This window comes from Cupressus sempervirens, chromosome 1 (genome assembly GCF_028749045.1).
Source record: "Cupressus sempervirens isolate cs-2001-9-10 chromosome 1, ASM2874904v1, whole genome shotgun sequence".
Classification (NCBI taxonomy): Eukaryota; Viridiplantae; Streptophyta; class Pinopsida; order Cupressales; family Cupressaceae; genus Cupressus; species Cupressus sempervirens.
In genome coordinates this window covers 590,170,411-590,188,455 of record NC_143118.1, presented here as the reverse complement: position 1 = coordinate 590,188,455, position 18,045 = coordinate 590,170,411, and the positions used below count along the sequence as shown (strand labels likewise).

At 34.1% G+C, this 18,045-nt stretch overlaps 1 protein-coding gene and 1 pseudogene across 1 annotated transcript; both read left to right on the top strand.

The window, feature by feature from the left end:
* The first annotated feature begins 16,086 nt into the window (after positions 1 to 16,086).
* LOC149578800 ((R,S)-reticuline 7-O-methyltransferase-like) lies at positions 16,087 to 17,389 on the top strand. The gene is made up of 3 exons (XM_089806222.1): positions 16,087 to 17,020; positions 17,099 to 17,163; positions 17,263 to 17,389. Exons 1-3 carry the CDS (start codon positions 16,087 to 16,089, stop codon positions 17,278 to 17,280), a joined length of 1,017 nt encoding a protein of 338 aa, XP_089662348.1. The 3' UTR covers positions 17,281 to 17,389.
* Positions 17,389 to 17,562, top strand: LOC149578799 ((R,S)-reticuline 7-O-methyltransferase pseudogene; annotated as a pseudogene).
* The last annotated feature ends 483 nt before the right edge of the window (positions 17,563 to 18,045 follow it).

Sequence of the window (18,045 nt, the reverse complement as noted above, 5' to 3'; positions counted from 1 at the left end):
TCTACCTACAATCAGATTTACAAAGTGTAAATGTTCAACTTGTTCAATGGATATGCATCTAGAAGAAAAGTATGACAAAGGGAAGTCTTGGAGAGCATTAATTGTTCTTGAGTTAGTTCATACAGTTTTAGTAGGCCCTTTTTCAGTAACATTAGTTAGCAAGGGTCTCTATGTCCTCATTTTCATTGATGAATTTTCATGATACACATGGGTCTACTTTATTAATTAGAAGAATGAAGTGTTTGCTAAGTTTCTAGCCTTCAAGAATCATGTTGAGAAGCAATCAAGTAAAGCCATCAAGGTTCTTTGTATGGACAATGAAAGTAGATATTTGAACTGAAGACTTAGTAAATTTTGAAACCTTGAGGGTATTGATCTTCAGAATCCTATTGCATTTAGTCCACAAAAGACAAGTGTAGCAACAATGAAGTTTAGAACTTTTAAATCAATGGCAAGTTACATGATTCAAGCTAAGTCTCTCGATCCATCACATGAATTAGAAGCTATAAGTAGTTCCAATCATATCCTTAATAGGTCTCCTCATAATGTCTTAGATGGAATGAATCCTTTTGAGGCATGGTGCAAAATAAAACTAGATGTGAAACACTTCAGAGTTTTTGGTTTTCTAGCATGGGCACACATATCTTCAAGGGAATGCAAGGCACCGCAACCAAGGCCTTATACTTTCATTGGATATGATCTAAGTGTTAGGGCATATAGACTTATGGATCTTGAGACTCATGAGATATTCATAGAGAGGAATGTTCACTTTGAGGAAAGTTCACCTAGCTTATCCTCTAATCCTCCCCATACTTCATACATTGTGGAAACTGATAGTGACAAAAGTGATAGTGATCCAACAGGTTTAGATATGGGTGATCCTATTGACAGATGCAAGATGAGGTCACAACATTAGAAAATTCCACATGCATAGATTGCTACAGTGATAGATCCATGTAATTTAGTATAGTTGGATATGTTAAATTTTGTGGATCTCTGATAGATAAAACACTTACAAAATTAATAAGTATAGAAAATATCCTTACTTGAATAGTGTTGAAAGCATTTCCTCCTTTATGACTTTACTAGTGATCACAGTTTGCCTTCCTTTGACAGTATACTGAAATGAATGGAGATGATATATATTTAATGTTATTATATTTTCAAAATAAAATGTTAAACAAATGTCTTTTCTCTTATCACAGGTAATGGAATGCCATGAATTGATTTCTTTTCACTGCGATCAGAGGGCATATATATATAAGAGGGCAAGGCACATGACTCTAAAGAATCATGTCTCTATGTGGGCCAAAGGCCACGTAGAGGTATGGCTCTTTGGAGGCATGTTTCATAACAAAAACAACTTACATGATTAGTTATAAGCTTGACAAACACAAGTCATGTAATGAGGCATGATAATATATATCTATCAATAATAGTAAGGAACTTGATCACAATATATGAAAGGCTATTGATAACAAATGATCACGTATATAAGCATATATATGTGTATATATATCTGTGTGTGTGTGTCTATATATATATATATATATATATATATATATATATATATTCTTACATACATGTAGTTGATATAATCAGTAGTAATTTAATTCTTTCATAAGTTTAGATCAATATATCAAATAATCCATGTTTTGCTTCTTCTAATGCTAAAACATTAAAACTCCCTCTTTAGCAAGGGAGAAGTAAAACATCAATAGATTAGAATCAAAATCATCATGTAATCAACACAATATGTACTAAAATCTCTAAACAATATAAATTATATCCTATGATCTCTACTTGCACTTAAGTAATGTCTAGAGATGTCCATAGTGATTAAATTTTCATGATCTCTACTTGCACTTAAGCAATGTCTAGACATGCCCATAATACTCTCATGATATCTACTTACACTTAATCAATGTCTAGAGATGTCCATATAATTTCTACTTGCACTTAAGCAATGTCTAGAGATGACCATATAATCTCTACTTGCACTTAAGCAATGTCTAGAGATGCTCATAATATGCATAGGTTTATTATTTATAGGATCATCACCTTTTAAATAATTTCCTACTAATGAATATGTCCATGAAAGATCATCACCTTTCATTACATATCAAATGCTACTAAGTAACCAATAGAAGCATAAACTCAAATGAGATAAACATTTTATTTCAAATTTTATTATTACAATTGATCATACCAAGCTTTTCTCTAGAGTATTTCAACTTCACTTTAGCAAGAGGCTTGGTAAGGATATCAATTATTTGCTCATTTGTACATATATATTCTAGTTGAATAACTCCTCAATTCACCATGTCTCTAATGTAATGAAATAGAATTTCAATATGTTTGGAGTGATTGTGAAATACTGGATTAGATGAAAGTTTAATGCAACTTTGATTATCACAATAAATCACAGTAGGCTTCAAATGTCTTTTGAAGAGATCTGATAACAACTTTTGTAGCCATATTGGTTCTCTAGCACACAAGGAAGATGCAATGTATTCAACTTTGGTGGAACTCAATTCTATTGAAGTTTGTTTCCAATTAGACCAAGAAATCATACCAAATCCAAGATTGAAACAATATCCTAAAGTACTCTTCCGCTTAACAGAGGTTCTGTCCCAATTAGAATCTGAATATCCAAGAAGTTCAATGTTGATTTTGTCATATTTGATTCCCATTCCAATAGTCCCCTTTAAATATCTCAATATATATTTATCTGCATGTAGATGTATCTTCTTAGGTGCACACATAAACTAACTCAAGGCATGAGTGGCATAGCATATGTCAAGATGAGTATTTACCAAATACATTAGGGATCCAATAATCTATCTGTAGTAAGTAGAATCTGCAAGTTCAGATCTGTTCATATCATCTTTCAATTTGTGTAGATTTATTTCCATAGGAGTAGCAGTTGGTTTACATTCCATCATCTGAAATCTGGTTAAAATATCAATTGTATATTTTCCCTAATTTAATATAATATAGTTGTCTTATTGTCACACTTCTAATCCCAAAAAGTAGTGAAGTAACCCTAAGTCTTCATTTCAAATTTTATTGTGAGTTCTTGCTTACATTTCTTTATGAGATGTTCCTCACCTATTATTAGTAAATCATCAACATATAATACAAGGATAATCATATCATCACCGTCAGTTTTGAAATATAGATTTGGGTCAGAATTTTTGAATTACCCTAACTTCAATAGGTGGTTATCTATTCTTTCATACTAGGCTCCAGGAGCCTGTTTGTATCCATAAATCACTTTCTTTAATTAACAAACATGAGTTTTGCTATCGTAAGTATTGAACCCTTCTGCTTGTTTTTTATAGACTTCTTCTTCAATCTTGCGATTGAGAAATGTTGTTTTGACATCCATCTGATGTACCTTCCATCCTTTAGATGTTGTAATTGCTAGGATTGTTCTGACTAAAGTGTACCTAGCAACATGGGTAATGTTCCTTCATAGTCAATACCTTCTTTATGAGAGAACCCTCAAGTTACAAATATTGCTTTGTATTTTTCCATACTACCATTTGATGCATGTTTAATCTTGAATAACAATTTGGAAGAGACAACTAATTTTTTTTTTAGGTCTTGGTACAACATCCCATACATCATTGTTTAATATAGAGTTATATTCCTCAATCATTGATTGCTTCCATGATTAATGTGAGAGTGCTTCTTCAAAATTACTAGGTTCATATTTTATGAGATCAAATAGCAATGCAACATAACATGATTGGTTTTTGGTCATTTTCCTTTCCTAAATTACTTCATCTCGTTCAACTTGGTTTTCTTCTAACATTTTCCTAGCCCAAAGAGGCCTTTTTTTATTATTACTGATGTTTTTAGGCTCTCTATGGTTAGACATGGAAGAGAGATCAGAATCATCCTCCCTCTCAATTTTTGTAGGTTGATCTTCTTTAGAAATGGATTCATCACTATTACTAGATATTTTAAAGGCTGTGTCTTCTTCAAATATTACATCTATACTAATTTCAATTGTTCTTTGTCCAAGAATGTAGATCTTGTATCCTTTTGTAGTTTCACTATATCCAATGAATATTCCCTTCTTCCTAGAAGGCTCTAATTTCATTCTTTTCTCTTTTGGTATGCGAATATAAACTAGACATCCAAATATTCTCAAGTGACTTAGATCTAGTTTAACACCTATGAATACTTCCTTTGGGGTGGTATTCTCTAATACAAAGTGAGGGCATTGATTTTGAATATAGATTGTTGTATTAGATGCTTTAGCCCAAAATGAATAATGAAGATTTTGATTATGTAACATAGCTCTAGCTGATTCAACTATAGATCCATTTTTATTTCAGCTATTCCATTCTAATGATGATTATAAGGTACAAAAAACTCCCTCTTAATCCCAACAAAAATGTAGAAGTTTTGAAAGAAATCAGATATGTATTAACCCCCATTGTCTAACCTTAGGGTTTTGATCTTTTGACCTAATTAGTTTTCAAATAAGGCTTTGAATTCTTTGAATTTGGATAAGACCTCAAATGACTCCTTTTTCTTTAGAAAATAGATCTAGGTTATCCTAGAGTAATCATCAATAAAGATTATATAGAAAAGACACCCATTAAGAGAGGGGACTAACATAGGGCCATAGAGATCTCTGTGAATAAGTTCAAGAATGGATTTGGATTTATGATCACTTTTAAGGTAGGAATGTTTAGTATTATTACCTAATGCACATCTCTTACAAATACTTAAATGATCAACTTTCAGATTAGGTAGAAATTTTACAACTTTCCCTATAGATGATAATGCCCGATAGTTAAGATGACCTAGTCTCACATGCCAAATTTTAGGGAAAATTGAATGATCATAACTAAGAGTTAAGTTTAGGTTAGGATTTTTATTATTACAAATCTTATAAAGACTCCCATCTCTAACTCCAATGGAGATTTCTTTTTTTAATATTTGAATTCTTGGGCCAAGATAGAACTCTACTTGAAATGCAATTTTGTATCCTTGATCAACAAGACTAGAGATGGAGACAAGTTTTCTCTTTATTCTTGGTACATATAAAACATTCCTAAGTTGAATTTTAATTCCACAATTTAGTTGTATAGAATAGGAATCAATTCCTTTAATTAGATAAGAGGAGTTATCTCTAATGGTTACTTCTTCTGATGCATGATTAGTGAAAGTTTCAAACTTATCTTTAAATCCAATGATGTGACAAGAAGCTCCATTGTCTATGATCCAAGTATTTGTGTTAGTGTTTAATTCACTTGAGAGAGCTAAATAGAATGCATAATTTTCATTTTCTACTTTCTCAACATTTTCGTCTTTAACTTCCACTAATGCTGCTTGAATTTTCCGCTTCTTTGGACATACATAATAAGAGTGACTAATCTTCTCACATTTAAAACATCTAACTTTGGACCAGTCATGTTGTTTGTGGGATTTGTGATTTTTTTTGAATTCCTTCTTGTTATATTTAAACTTTCTTTTCTTGTTTGATTTAGTATATAGTGCTTGGATGTCTCCCTCTTGAATTGTTTTTAGTCCTCTTGAAGCTAGTTTGGATTCTTCTTGAGTTCATTCATTCTTTAACTGATCAAATTTTGGAAGTTCGAGTTGTGAATTTAAACCTCAAATGAAGGTTTCCCATGAAAGAGGAAGACCTCTAAGAACAATAATTCTTAGCTCCTTGTCATCAACTTGATTATTCATAGTTGCAAGTTGATCCTTTAATTCAGTAATCCTTAAGAAATATGAAGTTATAGATTGTCCATTTTTCATCTTTACATATAGTAGATCTTGTTTAAAAGTTACTAATCTACTAGTGTTGTTGATTTCAAATGTATTTTGAATAGAGGAGAACATTTCAAATATAGTCTAAAGATTAGCTATAGATGGAAGAATATGATCTTTTACTGAATCTATAATGAGCGTCATTGCTTTATTATTGTTCCTTTTTAAAGTTACCTTTTCTGATTCATTTCCAGGCATGGGTAAATTTTATTCAATATATTTCTCTAATTTCATTTCTCTTAATACTATTAATAATCTAATTTTTGAGGATGAGAATTTTGATGCCCCATCTAGCCTATCCTCTATCCTTACATGATTCACCATTTAAATAATATGTTATTAAAACTCTTTCTTTTAGCTTTTGAAATTTTAGATTGAATAGATATTTTGCAATAGTTTTCCTATCAGTATAGCTCTGATACCATGTTAAATTTTGTGGGTCTTTGATAGATAAAACAATTACAAAATTAATAACTACAAAGAATATCCTTACTTAAATAGTGCTGAAAGTATTTCCTCCTTTATGACTTTACCAATGATCATAGTTTTCCTTCATTTGATTATATACTAAAATGAATGCAGATGATATATATTTGATGTTATTATATTTGCAAAATGAAATGTTAAAAAAATGTCTTTTCTTTGATCGCAGGTACGGGAATGTTGTAAATTGATTGATTTTCACTACGATCAGAGTGCATATATATAAGAGGGCAAAGAACATGATTCTAAAGAGTCATGTGTCTACGTGGCCCATAGGCCACATAGAGGCATGCCTGTTCAGAGGTATGTTTCATAACAAAAATAACTTACGTGATTAGTTATAAGCTAGACAAACACAAGTAATGTAATGAGGCACGATAATATATATCTACCGATAATAGTAAGGAGCTCAATCACAATATATAAAAGGCTTTTGATAAAAAATGAAACTTGATCACAATATATTAAATGATTGCTGATAATCAACTTCATAATACTACACGTACCGAAGTATATATATGTGTGTGTGTGTGTGTGTGTGTGTGTGTGTGTGTGTGTGTGAATGCTTACATACATGTAGTTACTATAATCAATAGTAGTTTAATTCATTCATAAGCTTAGATTAGTATATCAAATAATTCATGTTTTTCTTCTTCTAATGCTAATATATTAATAGGGTGCACATTGTCTTCCAGTTCCAACATTAGCAGATGACTACATAATAGATATTTCAGGCTTGTTTGTTGAGTCCTACATAGCAGATCTAGTAGACCTTATTGATGATATATATCTTCTCTTTGATGAAGAAGATCCTTCTCCTATTGTTGCGAGGGAACACTATGACCCTCTTCTCCATCCTCTACATGATCAGTTTTTACATGTTGATAGGACTGTGGATCCTTATGTACAATAGTTGTAGGAGGTCTCTTTATCATTTGAGGAGATACTTGGTTCTTTGGGATATGTTCTACATCCATCCTTGCTAGATCTACATTTGTTCTCTTCAACAATGTTGGAAGGGGCGACTGTCAATGTCGGCACAAGGATAGTTGAGCACTTTTCTTAAGTTTACTTAGGTTAATGTATTATTTTATTATTTATTAGGTAGACACCTAGGAGTATGTGTATTCATATGAGTTGTCTTGTTGACAAAATAAGAGTTAACAACTCTAATTTAGTACATGTTGTCTACAACATTGAAGTTTGCGTAATCATCTGAGTTGTCATGTAGACAATGCAGTTGTTCACACTCTAATTTAAGCACATGGTGTCTACAACATCTTTTTATGTGAGACACCTATGTTAAGTGGATCCTCTCATCATCGCACTAACTTTTGTGCTCAATGGAGGATAATCCACTCTTGGTGGACATATGCTTAGTTGTGAGTCTTATCGCTTTGTTGACTCCTAGTCATTCTAAAGGCCTTTATATTTAGGCACTCCTAGTGTGTATGAATATCAATTAAATTTCATATTGTTATTCTGATCATACTTTATTGGTCCATATTGTGCTACTACTTGAGCTTCTTGATCTTGGGTGATTTTTCCCTAAGATAAATTCTTACACATATCCTTTTAGATTTTGGATACATGTCTACTTGAATAGTTACACGTGCCTTATATATATTTTCATATTTTAAACATAGTATTTTCTTTGATAGTTTGAAATGATTTCTAGCTAAAGCCACAACATTTCACAAAATTCTTGTATCCTTTATCAATGACATATGGGAGGGAAAAAAAAACTTCGTATACTTTGATGGATGTCCATGTCCTATTCCCAACCATTTTCATGCAAGTAGAAAACATACTCTCAAATTGTATTTTATTAAATTTGTCAATATCATAAATAATAAATCAATTTTATACATATGTTCAAATCATGGAATTCCATTAGATGTTCTCAAATTTAACTACTCAATCTTACAACACACATGCTACATTATTTCTTCACCATTTTGAACACCAAAATATAGAGCATTTACAACTATAATATCAAAAAATAAATCAGTTCATCATGCCCTATTCCAAAGTTCTCATTTTTTCTTAGGTAAGGAGGATGATGTCAGAATTGTAATATTGGTTCTACACCAACAATCATAGTCCTAGTTACATAAAGCATCATAGGGTCCAAACCCATACAATAAGAGAAATAGAAAGATCATAAAAAAATAGTATCAAGTTGAAATGATGGGCACAAAGGAATTCACAAGAGGTGAATTGAAAGGGATTTTGAAAGGAGCTGCAACCAAAGGGACCCAAGTTTCTGAACCCTACAAGATTAAATTTTGAAAAATGGAGGTGTTGAGGAAGGAACCCCAAACTAGAAACCAATGAATACCCCTTTCTCTTGAGAAAAGAGAGACAAGGAAGGGAAATAGAGTAGGAAACCAATAGAAGAAACTAAAACTCTAGCAACCCAAAAAGACAACAATATTCCTTCAAAATTGAATGAAAAATATAAAGACTAACATGAAGGGAAACTATAAAATCCAAAAACAAAAAAGGAGGAGAATAAAGGAGACATAAACTCTCAAAATCACGTTTAGGAGAACTCTTATGCCATGACGGGAATTGGAATGGTTCCCCCAACCATAGAGGAGGTCAAAGAGTTTCTCACGATAGAGACTAGCTTCATAAGAGACCAATACAATAGATAACTAGCAAGTAAAAGAGGGTTTAATAAGTATCCCTTAACCAACCAAAGTAGAGAAACACATGTCTCCACAGAAAATGAAATTAGGATTTCATCAAATAACCCTTAGACCTCAATAGAAAGGGGCGTCTCTTCAAAATGGGGCAATAAAGAGGAAAAAATGGAGAAAGAATAGCTCTTGCAAAATAGGGAATTCGTCCAAAACCCAACAAGAAAAATTGAAGTAATCTCCAAACTACAAAATACACCCTTAGAGAAAAATGTCACGAAAGCTCCACCTCAATAGGAATAGAGTGTAAATGATATAACAACTAAGGACCACCATCAAACTTGAAACTCTGCAAGATGCTCCTCAAAATCCATAAGAGGAATTTCAGCTCAATAGAAGTCTCCCCCATCTAGATTTTTTCAAAAAAAAATTAGAAGGAAGAAAGGAAACTACCATGACAAAGAGCTAGGGTCTTCATGGCCACAAAAGAAATCATAGAATCCCCAACTTGGCCATATCTGCTGACTCTGCTCATGACAAGATCTCTCATTCAGCGCTCATCCATAGATTTGTAGTAATAAAGGGTTTTCATGACTTTGGCTTAATTTGTTGTTGTTTCTTTTTTCCTCAGTCATAAGGGATGTTTCCAATTATATTCAGTGATTTATCATTGAAAGTACTAATAAAGGGTTTTCAATGACTTTGGCTTAATTTGTTGTTGTTTCCTTTTTCCTCAGTCATAAGGGATGTCTCCAATTATATTCAGTAATTTATCATTGAAAGAGAATCGCACGAAACATACCTTTAAAAAGGACAAAGTTATAATAGAGGTGAATGGATTGTTTCCCAAATTGCTGTATTTAGTGTCATTTGAGATTAGTGTCCGACTGTTTTCTAAATGTTAAATTCATGAGGATAAGATCTAAAAACATAATAATAGGTTTTTAATAATTCTAATTATTTTATTTTAAATGTATGATAAATTGTCATTCTAACAGTATCTTTTTCAATAGTTGTTTTAAAACAGATTAAATAATCTATCATCGGATAGGGGGAAAAAGATGATAGATTGGATTTTAAATAAACATCGTAAGTAATCATAAAATAAACGTAAAACAATACAGATTTACAAAATCAGTATTCCAAAATTACTGGCGTTAGATGTGAACAAAACAAAATTTATGTATTTTTGAAAATATTAACATATGAAGATAAAAGAAAGAAGAAAATGCATGGAAGCCGCTCTGGGTCTTAAAATCATTAGAATTGCTTCTTATCACTAGATACGCAGAGAATTTGTTTAGACGGAATTTTTTTGTAGTATCATAAATGAATGGCACAACCCCCAAAAAAAAGAAAAAATCCCACCAAAGGGAAAGAAGATGCATCAATCGGGTTTGACGACCATGAGAGAAGAATTGATTGAGTTTGTGTTACAATGTGTTACAATAAACATGAAGACCAATTTTTTCTGACTGTTAATGGTGACTGATTGATAACAATGCTAGACTACCCTGCATCATTTTATATCGTATTCAAACGTAGATAATAGACTAATTGTAGAATTCTTATCCCACCTATCATTTTCAAACTAGAAATTCTTGAGCCGCCCTTGAACACCAGACACTATTGGGTGGGTGGGTGAGAATGGGTACGAGGGGGTGCACATGACAATAGAGTAATTGTGGAATAGCATCATTTTATGCCTTAATTGTGGAATTCATGAGCTGCCCTTAAACAGCAGACACGTGAATGTTCTAGAATTCTTGAGCCGCCCTTAAACAGCAGACACATTGGAAACTGTAGCACATGAAAAACTAGTATTTATACCGTAAGCCTCGGGCCTTAAAAGCCCATTATATCTCAACTGATCGAAGTTGGAAGCATGAGTGAAGAATGTCAACGTAAATTAATTACATCGCAAGGCATGGTCGGCACCGACCAAGATGCTTCCAGAGGCATGTGTGGCCTATCCCTCCAACTGCCAACTACTCACATTAATAATACACCAAAAACCACTTCTAGAGATTTCTATACATTTATTACAGTTGTTGTTATAAATAGACTTGCTGGCCTGGAGTTTTCAGCGCTCAAGTTTGCATTTCCTGAGTTCTTCTGCAGTGTTAATTTCTCTGTTTTTGTTCATGGTATCAGAGCCATGTTCATGAAATTGTGAGTGCTATTTTGGAGATTGCAGCTGAGACTAAAAGTAGAAGAGATTGTTGATAGAAGGAAATTGTTGATAGAAGAGCAGCCCCACGTTGGAGAAGACATCTGCTGAACGTTTGAATAAGATTATTGTTGTGCAGACTGTCCTCTTTACAAAGGAAGTTTGAAGAAAGCAAGGAAGTGTTGATTGAAAGCTGTCCCAAGGAGTTGCTGTCAGAAATCTGCAAGGTGCTACAATACTAAAGACAATTGCGTCTCAAATTGAATGTGGTGAAGGAATATAATACAATTATTGTTGTGGTGCAGTTGATGTGTTCCTTATCTCTCATTTGTGAAAGGTAAGATTTCCTCAATCTGGAAATACAATTTATTTTCATTTGTGAAAAGGCTCGTCTGTGAAAGATAAAGTATTGGATTTGGAATTTTTTAGGACCAAGTTAATGTGTGGGCAAGTTCTAATTTATGGTGGTTCCTTTTAAAAAAAAAAAAAGTTTTTTATGGTGAATATATATTGAAACGGTGTTGTTTTTCTTTTAGTGAGTTGAAATATTTGAAGTGAGAGTATCTTTGGAAGATATAAATTGTGTGTGCTTCAAAGTGTGGAGAAATTTTAAGTGATTAAGAAGTGTTATTAAAGAGTTATTGTGAAGTGAAAGTGGGTAAATTTGTGTGGAAAAGATAAATTTGATAAAGTTATTTTAAGTCCTTGTTTGATTGGTTCATAAGAAGGCCAATATAAAGGGTGGTTTTTGCTAAATGCTTGATGCTTATGTGATTGTGTGTATGTGTTTTGGTAATTGATTGGAAAATTAACTATGGCTAGTGAGATGTCTAATCTTGTGGTTAGTGAAAAATTGGATGGTTCAAATTATGCTAATTGGAAATGTGAGATGGAGTTAATTTTACAAATGAAAGATTTATGGGAACTAGTCACAGAAGAAGAACTTGAGGATCAAGATAAACTTAATAAATGGAATAAAAATGATATGAATGCATGTGCTACACTTTTGTGGCAAATTAGTCTAGGGATTAGGCCTCATGTTCAAGGTTTAAAAACAACAAAGGCAATATGGGAAACTTTACAAACAATGTATGAAAGAACAAGTAAGTTAAAAGCAATGGATATTAAGAGGCAATTAACTCATTTGAAAATGAAAGAAAGATATAGCATGAATGATCATATTGCTAGATTGAAAAACTTAAGAAATCAACTTGCAATGATGAAGGTTGAGTACGAAGATGATGAAATCATAGAATTTTTAATTGAAAGTCTTCCAGAGGAGTATAATAATTTCATTCGCACTTTAGAATTAACTGAAAATTTTGAAAATATAAAATTGCGAGAAGTCTATGGTGCTTTGTTAAATGAAGAAGAAAGGCTTCACAAGTTTACAAGTGAGTCTAGCAAGAGTCAAGCATTTGTAGCTAGAGGGAAATACAAGTATTATAATCAAGAAAGAACATATCAAAATCAAAAACCTAATCAAGGGGATCAATATAGAAATAATCAAAGACAATGGTCTCAACAAAGAGATAATCAAAATAGGCAAAATTATCAAAGGCCACAAAATCAAGCGAGAAATTACAATAATAATCTCAAAGGAGAAAATACTATCAAATGTTTCAAGTGTGGAAAAGAAGGGCATAAAAGTGATCAATGTTTTAAGAAATGGCAAAAGAGATTTAATCAAAGAAGGCAATCAAATTTTGTTCAAGAAGAGGGTGATAATCATATAATGATAGCTTCTTTGGCTGCTCAAGGTGATTCAAGTAATGCATGGTATATTGATTCGGGAGCTAGCCAACATCTAACTCACAACAAAAATATCTTTAGCTCTTTAGAAGCAACAAAAGGTGCAAAAATATTTCTTGGTGATGATAGTTCACATGACATAGAAGGAATAGGTACAATTTCAATGAAAGGTAATGATGGTAAAAATTTGGAAATAACTAATGTGAATTTTGTAACTAGGTTGGCCAAAAATCTTCTATCAGTGAGTCAAATAACTCAACATGGATATAAGGTGGAATTTTATTTAGATAAGTGTTTAATCAAGAATATTAATGATGGATACAAAATAGTTGCTAGAGGAGTTGAGAATGATGGATTATATAAATTTCAAGCTAGTGTTGCTAAGAAGGCTTATATCACTACAAGATCATCCTTAAGTGAGTTATGGCATCAAAGATATGGTCATTTAAATTATCAAAGTTTGGCTATGCTTTCAAAGATGAATATGGTTGATGGATTACCTTGGATAAAATTAAATAAAAATGTGTGTGAAGGATGCATGGTTGGTAAACAACATAGAGACACGTTTGAGAGGTCTACATAGAGAGCAAAGAGAAGTCTAGAACTTATCCATAGTGATTTGTGCGGTCCTATGAATCCAACATCAAAGGGAGGAGCTAGGTATATCTTGACATTTATTAATGATTTTTCAAGGAAAATTTGGGTTTATTTCTTGAAACAAAAGGATGAAGTGTTTAACAAATTTGAAATATTTAAAGCTCTTGTGGAAAATGAAAGTGGAAATAAGATCAAGAGAATTAGAACTAACAATGGTGGAGAATATGTAAACAATAGGTTCAAATCATTTTGTGAGCATCATGGGATCAAAAGAGAGATGACTATTAGATATACTCCTCAACAAAATGGTATTGCTGAAAGGAAGAATAGAACTTTAGTGGAAATGGCACGTTGTATGCTACAATTTAAAAATCTTCCTTCGTTTCTATGGACTGAAGCTATTAATACCGCATCTCATGTTTTGAATAGATCTCCCACAAATGTTTTGCAAAAAATTACTCCTGAAGAAGCTTGGAGTGGAAGAAAACCTAATGTTAAGTATTTTAGAGTCTTTGGATGTGAAGCCTATGCCCATGTGCCAGATGAGATTAGAGAAAAAAAATTTGATAAGAAAAGCATTAAGTGCATCTTTGTGGGGTATGATGACCAAAGGAAAGGATATAGGTTATATGATCCTAGTGTGGAAGATGTGTTTACAAGTAGGGATGTCAAGTTTAATGAAGGGTTTGATGATATGCCAATATCCACTCCTATTCCACATGTGGCCATTGAGAATCATGAAGATCCTAATGATTTTGAAACTGGTGAAAGTTCTAAGGAACCCTTTGACATGGATGAAGAATCTAGTCCTTCTCCAAAGACCAAGAGTATTCAAGAAATTTATCAAAGGACTCATCAAATTAATTATGCTTTGATGACCACCATAATGAAAACTAATGATCCTCGGACATATGAAGAGGCTAAATGAAAACATGAAAGGGAAGAAGCTATGAAAAATGAGTATGATTCATTGATAAAGAACAACACTTGGGAATTAGTAGAGTTACCAAAAGGTAAGAATGTGGTTAACAATAAGTGGGTATATAAGACCAAGTTCAAGTCAGATGGGAGTATTGAAAAACATAAGGCAAGACTAGTAGCCAAAGGGTATTCACAAAAAGAAGGGATTGATTACAAAGAAACTTTTGCCCCAGTAGCAAAGATTAGTACTAGCAGAGTTATTAAAGCATTAGCAGCTCATTTTAAGTGGCCTCTACACCAAATGGATGTTAAAAATGCATTTTTGAATGGTGAAATTGATGAAGAGATCTATATGACTCAGCCACAAGGATTTGAAATACAAGGGAAAGAACATTTGGTTTGCAAATTAAGGAAGTCTTTATATGGTCTCAAACAAGCTCCAAGGGCTTGGTATGCTAGAATTGATGAATATTTTCAAATTCAAGGCTTCCATAATAGTCCACATGATCCAAATTTGTATGTGAAGGAATTTGCTAGTGGTGATATCATAATCATTGTGCTTTATGTTGATGATCTTATTATCACAGGACATAGCATGGATAAAATTAGTAACATAAAGTTAAGCTTGCAAAATACATTTGAGATGACAGATCTTGATTTTCTACACTATTTTCTCGGTATACAAGTATGGCAAAAGGATGATGGATTTTATCTTTCTTAAACTAAGTATGCCCTAGACATATTGAAGAGGTTTCAAATGACAGATTGTAAAAGTGTATCTACTCCAATTGCTTCGGGGTTAAAATTAAGCAAGGACATGGAAGGTAAAGATGTTAATCCTACCTTATATAGGCAATTGGTTGGTATTCTTGTATATTTAACACACACTCGTCCTGATATTTCTTTTGTAGTTAGTGTGGTTTTCAAATTTTTGAGCTCACCTAAAGTCCCACATTGGATAGCTGCTAAAAGAATACTAAGATATGTGAAATGGACTTTAATGATGGGCATCTATTATTCATTTCATGGAGATATTTTCCTTATTGGCTATTCAGATTCTGATTGGGCAAGATGCATGGATGATCGTAAGTCCACTACAGGTTATGTTGTCTGTCTTGGTGCAGTCCCGTTTCTTGGTGCAGTAAAAAGTAGTCTACCATAGCTCTATCCACTACAGAAGCTGAATATACAGTAGCAAACGAAGCAACAAAAGACATCACTTGGCTACGACCTATCTTATCAGTCCTTCGGCAACATCATGCAGGGCCTTCTCTACTTCATTGTGACAATCAATGTGCCATATCATTGTCTAAGAATCCAGTGTTCCATGCTTGCACCAAACATATTGAAGTCTATCATCATTATATCAGGCATCTTCTCCAACAACAAGTGATTCATCTTCAATATTGCAAGACAGAGGACCAGATTGCTGATTTCTTCACCAAGGCTTTAAGTGAAGCCAAGTTTGTATCTCTTCGACATCTTTTGGGCTTAAGAGCAGTGACATAATTGTCTCATGGTTGTCATTCAGAGGAGATTCTTATGAATTCCAACCATTGTATTTAGGAGATTACAGATTGTAAATGGGTACCTAACAAGGCCTTAGGCCAGGACCCATCATATGTAGATTATGCGGGGATATTTAGATAGTAGATATTTAGTATAGCAATGTAATTAATTTAGGGGGGATGTCAACGTAAATTAATTACACCGCAAGGCATGGTCGGCACCGACCAAGATGCTTCCAAAGGCATGTGCGGCGTATCCCTCCAACTGCCAACTACTCACATTAATAATACACCAAAAACCACTTCTAGAGATTTCTGTACATTTATTACAGTTGTTGTTATAAATAGACTTGCTGGCCTAGAGTTTTCAGCGCTCAAGTTTGCACTTCCTGAGCTCTTCTGCAGTGTTAATTTCTCTGTTTTTGTTCATGGTATCGAAATCAATGATCGCATGTTCGAGAGCGAGGAAGAACAGCTCGCCAGGCAAGCAGAGGCATGGAGATACACATTGGCGTTTGTCGACTCGTTGGCAGTGAAAGCAGTCGTTTTGCTGGGAATCCCCGACATCAGTGCGCGCCACGGCCCCAAAGCAACGCTCTCTCTGTCCCAAATCGCGGCGGAGCTTCCCAGCGAAAAGCCCGACGTCGATTGCCTCTTCAGAATCCTGCCCTTCCTCGTCGCCAAGAATTTCTTCAGGGCCGAAGTGGGCGTGGAGTTGAAATACGGGCTAACGCCGGCTTCTAAGTGGTTCGTGAAAGGCGGCGCGGCGGCGCCGTCGGTCACGATTAGTGCCATGCTACTCATGCTGAACGACATGCAGAATGCGGCGCCATGGCACCATCTGAACGAGTGCATTTTGGAAGGCGGCGTGCCTGTCGAGAAGGCTCATGGCGTCAACGTCTTTGACTACGCGGCGGGGCACCCGGCGTACAACGATCAGCTCAACGAAGCCATGGCCTGCAACGCCAACATTGCGATGAAAGCAATCTTGTCTAAGTACGACGGTTTTCACGGCTTGAAATCCCTGGTCGACGTGGGGGGCGGCATCGGAGTCACTCTCGCACAGATCGTGAAGGCATATCCGAGTATAAATGGCATCAACTACGATCTCCCCCACGTCATAGCTACGGCTCTACACTTCCCAGGTATGATACGTTTTACTATACAACTGACTCGCCTTCTCTTTTCATGGCCTCAAAATGTAATCATTTTTTAACTTGCAGCGGTGAAGCATGTGGGAGGCGACATGTTCAAAGATGTGCCATCCGCAGACGCTGTATTCATGAAGGTCGCTGCTTGGCTCGGTTTTGTACAATTAAAGTGGAGTTTTTTAAATTGTGGTTTTTCTAATCTGGATCTTCTCGTTTATTTTCTTGAAATATTACAGTGGACATTGCATGATTAGTCGCACGAAGACTGCGTGAAGATTCTGAAGCAATGCAGAAAGGCGATTCCAGAGAATGGGAAGGTGATAATTGTGGATGCGGTTCTGAATGCCGGAGAGAAGACGGCGATGGATCCCACTTTTGGTCTTGCGTTTGATCTGCTCATGCTTGCGCTCAGCTCAGGAGGGAAAGAGAGAAGTGAGGAGGAGTGCAAGAATGTGTTGGTGGAAGCAGGATTTCCACGGTTCAATGTCATTGCCTTGCCAGCATTGCAGTGTGTAATTGAAGCTTTTCCTTATTAGCCGCTCTGTTAAATGTACTTGTTGAAGCTAATGTTCGAGTGGTAGTCAATAATAATTGTTGTCTATGTGGCAAGTCTTGTTGAGTTGCTGGTAACACAAGTGTAGTTTAGGATTGAGTCAAAGAGTTTTAGTTTGAATCAAGTTCTTATCGTAGATGTGTTAAGTTAGGTGTCCATAAGTTTCAGTTAATGTCAAGTTTATGTGTGTTGTCAATCATGAAGTAGTTTGTTGTCAATTCAATTAAGAGTCATTTAGGAATTGAGTCAAGCTATAGTATAAATTGGCATATATCATTCAATAAAAAATAAGCTATAAGTTCTTTCTTTCTCCTCTTTGCTTCTGTTGTTCTATTTTTCCAATAGCATTCTAATTTTAAATAGACCCATCAAATTTAAAGATATTTTTGTAGTTAATTTATATTTTTTTAAAGTTCTATATTTTGAACAAATTTTACAATTTTGAATAATACCATTTATTGACAAT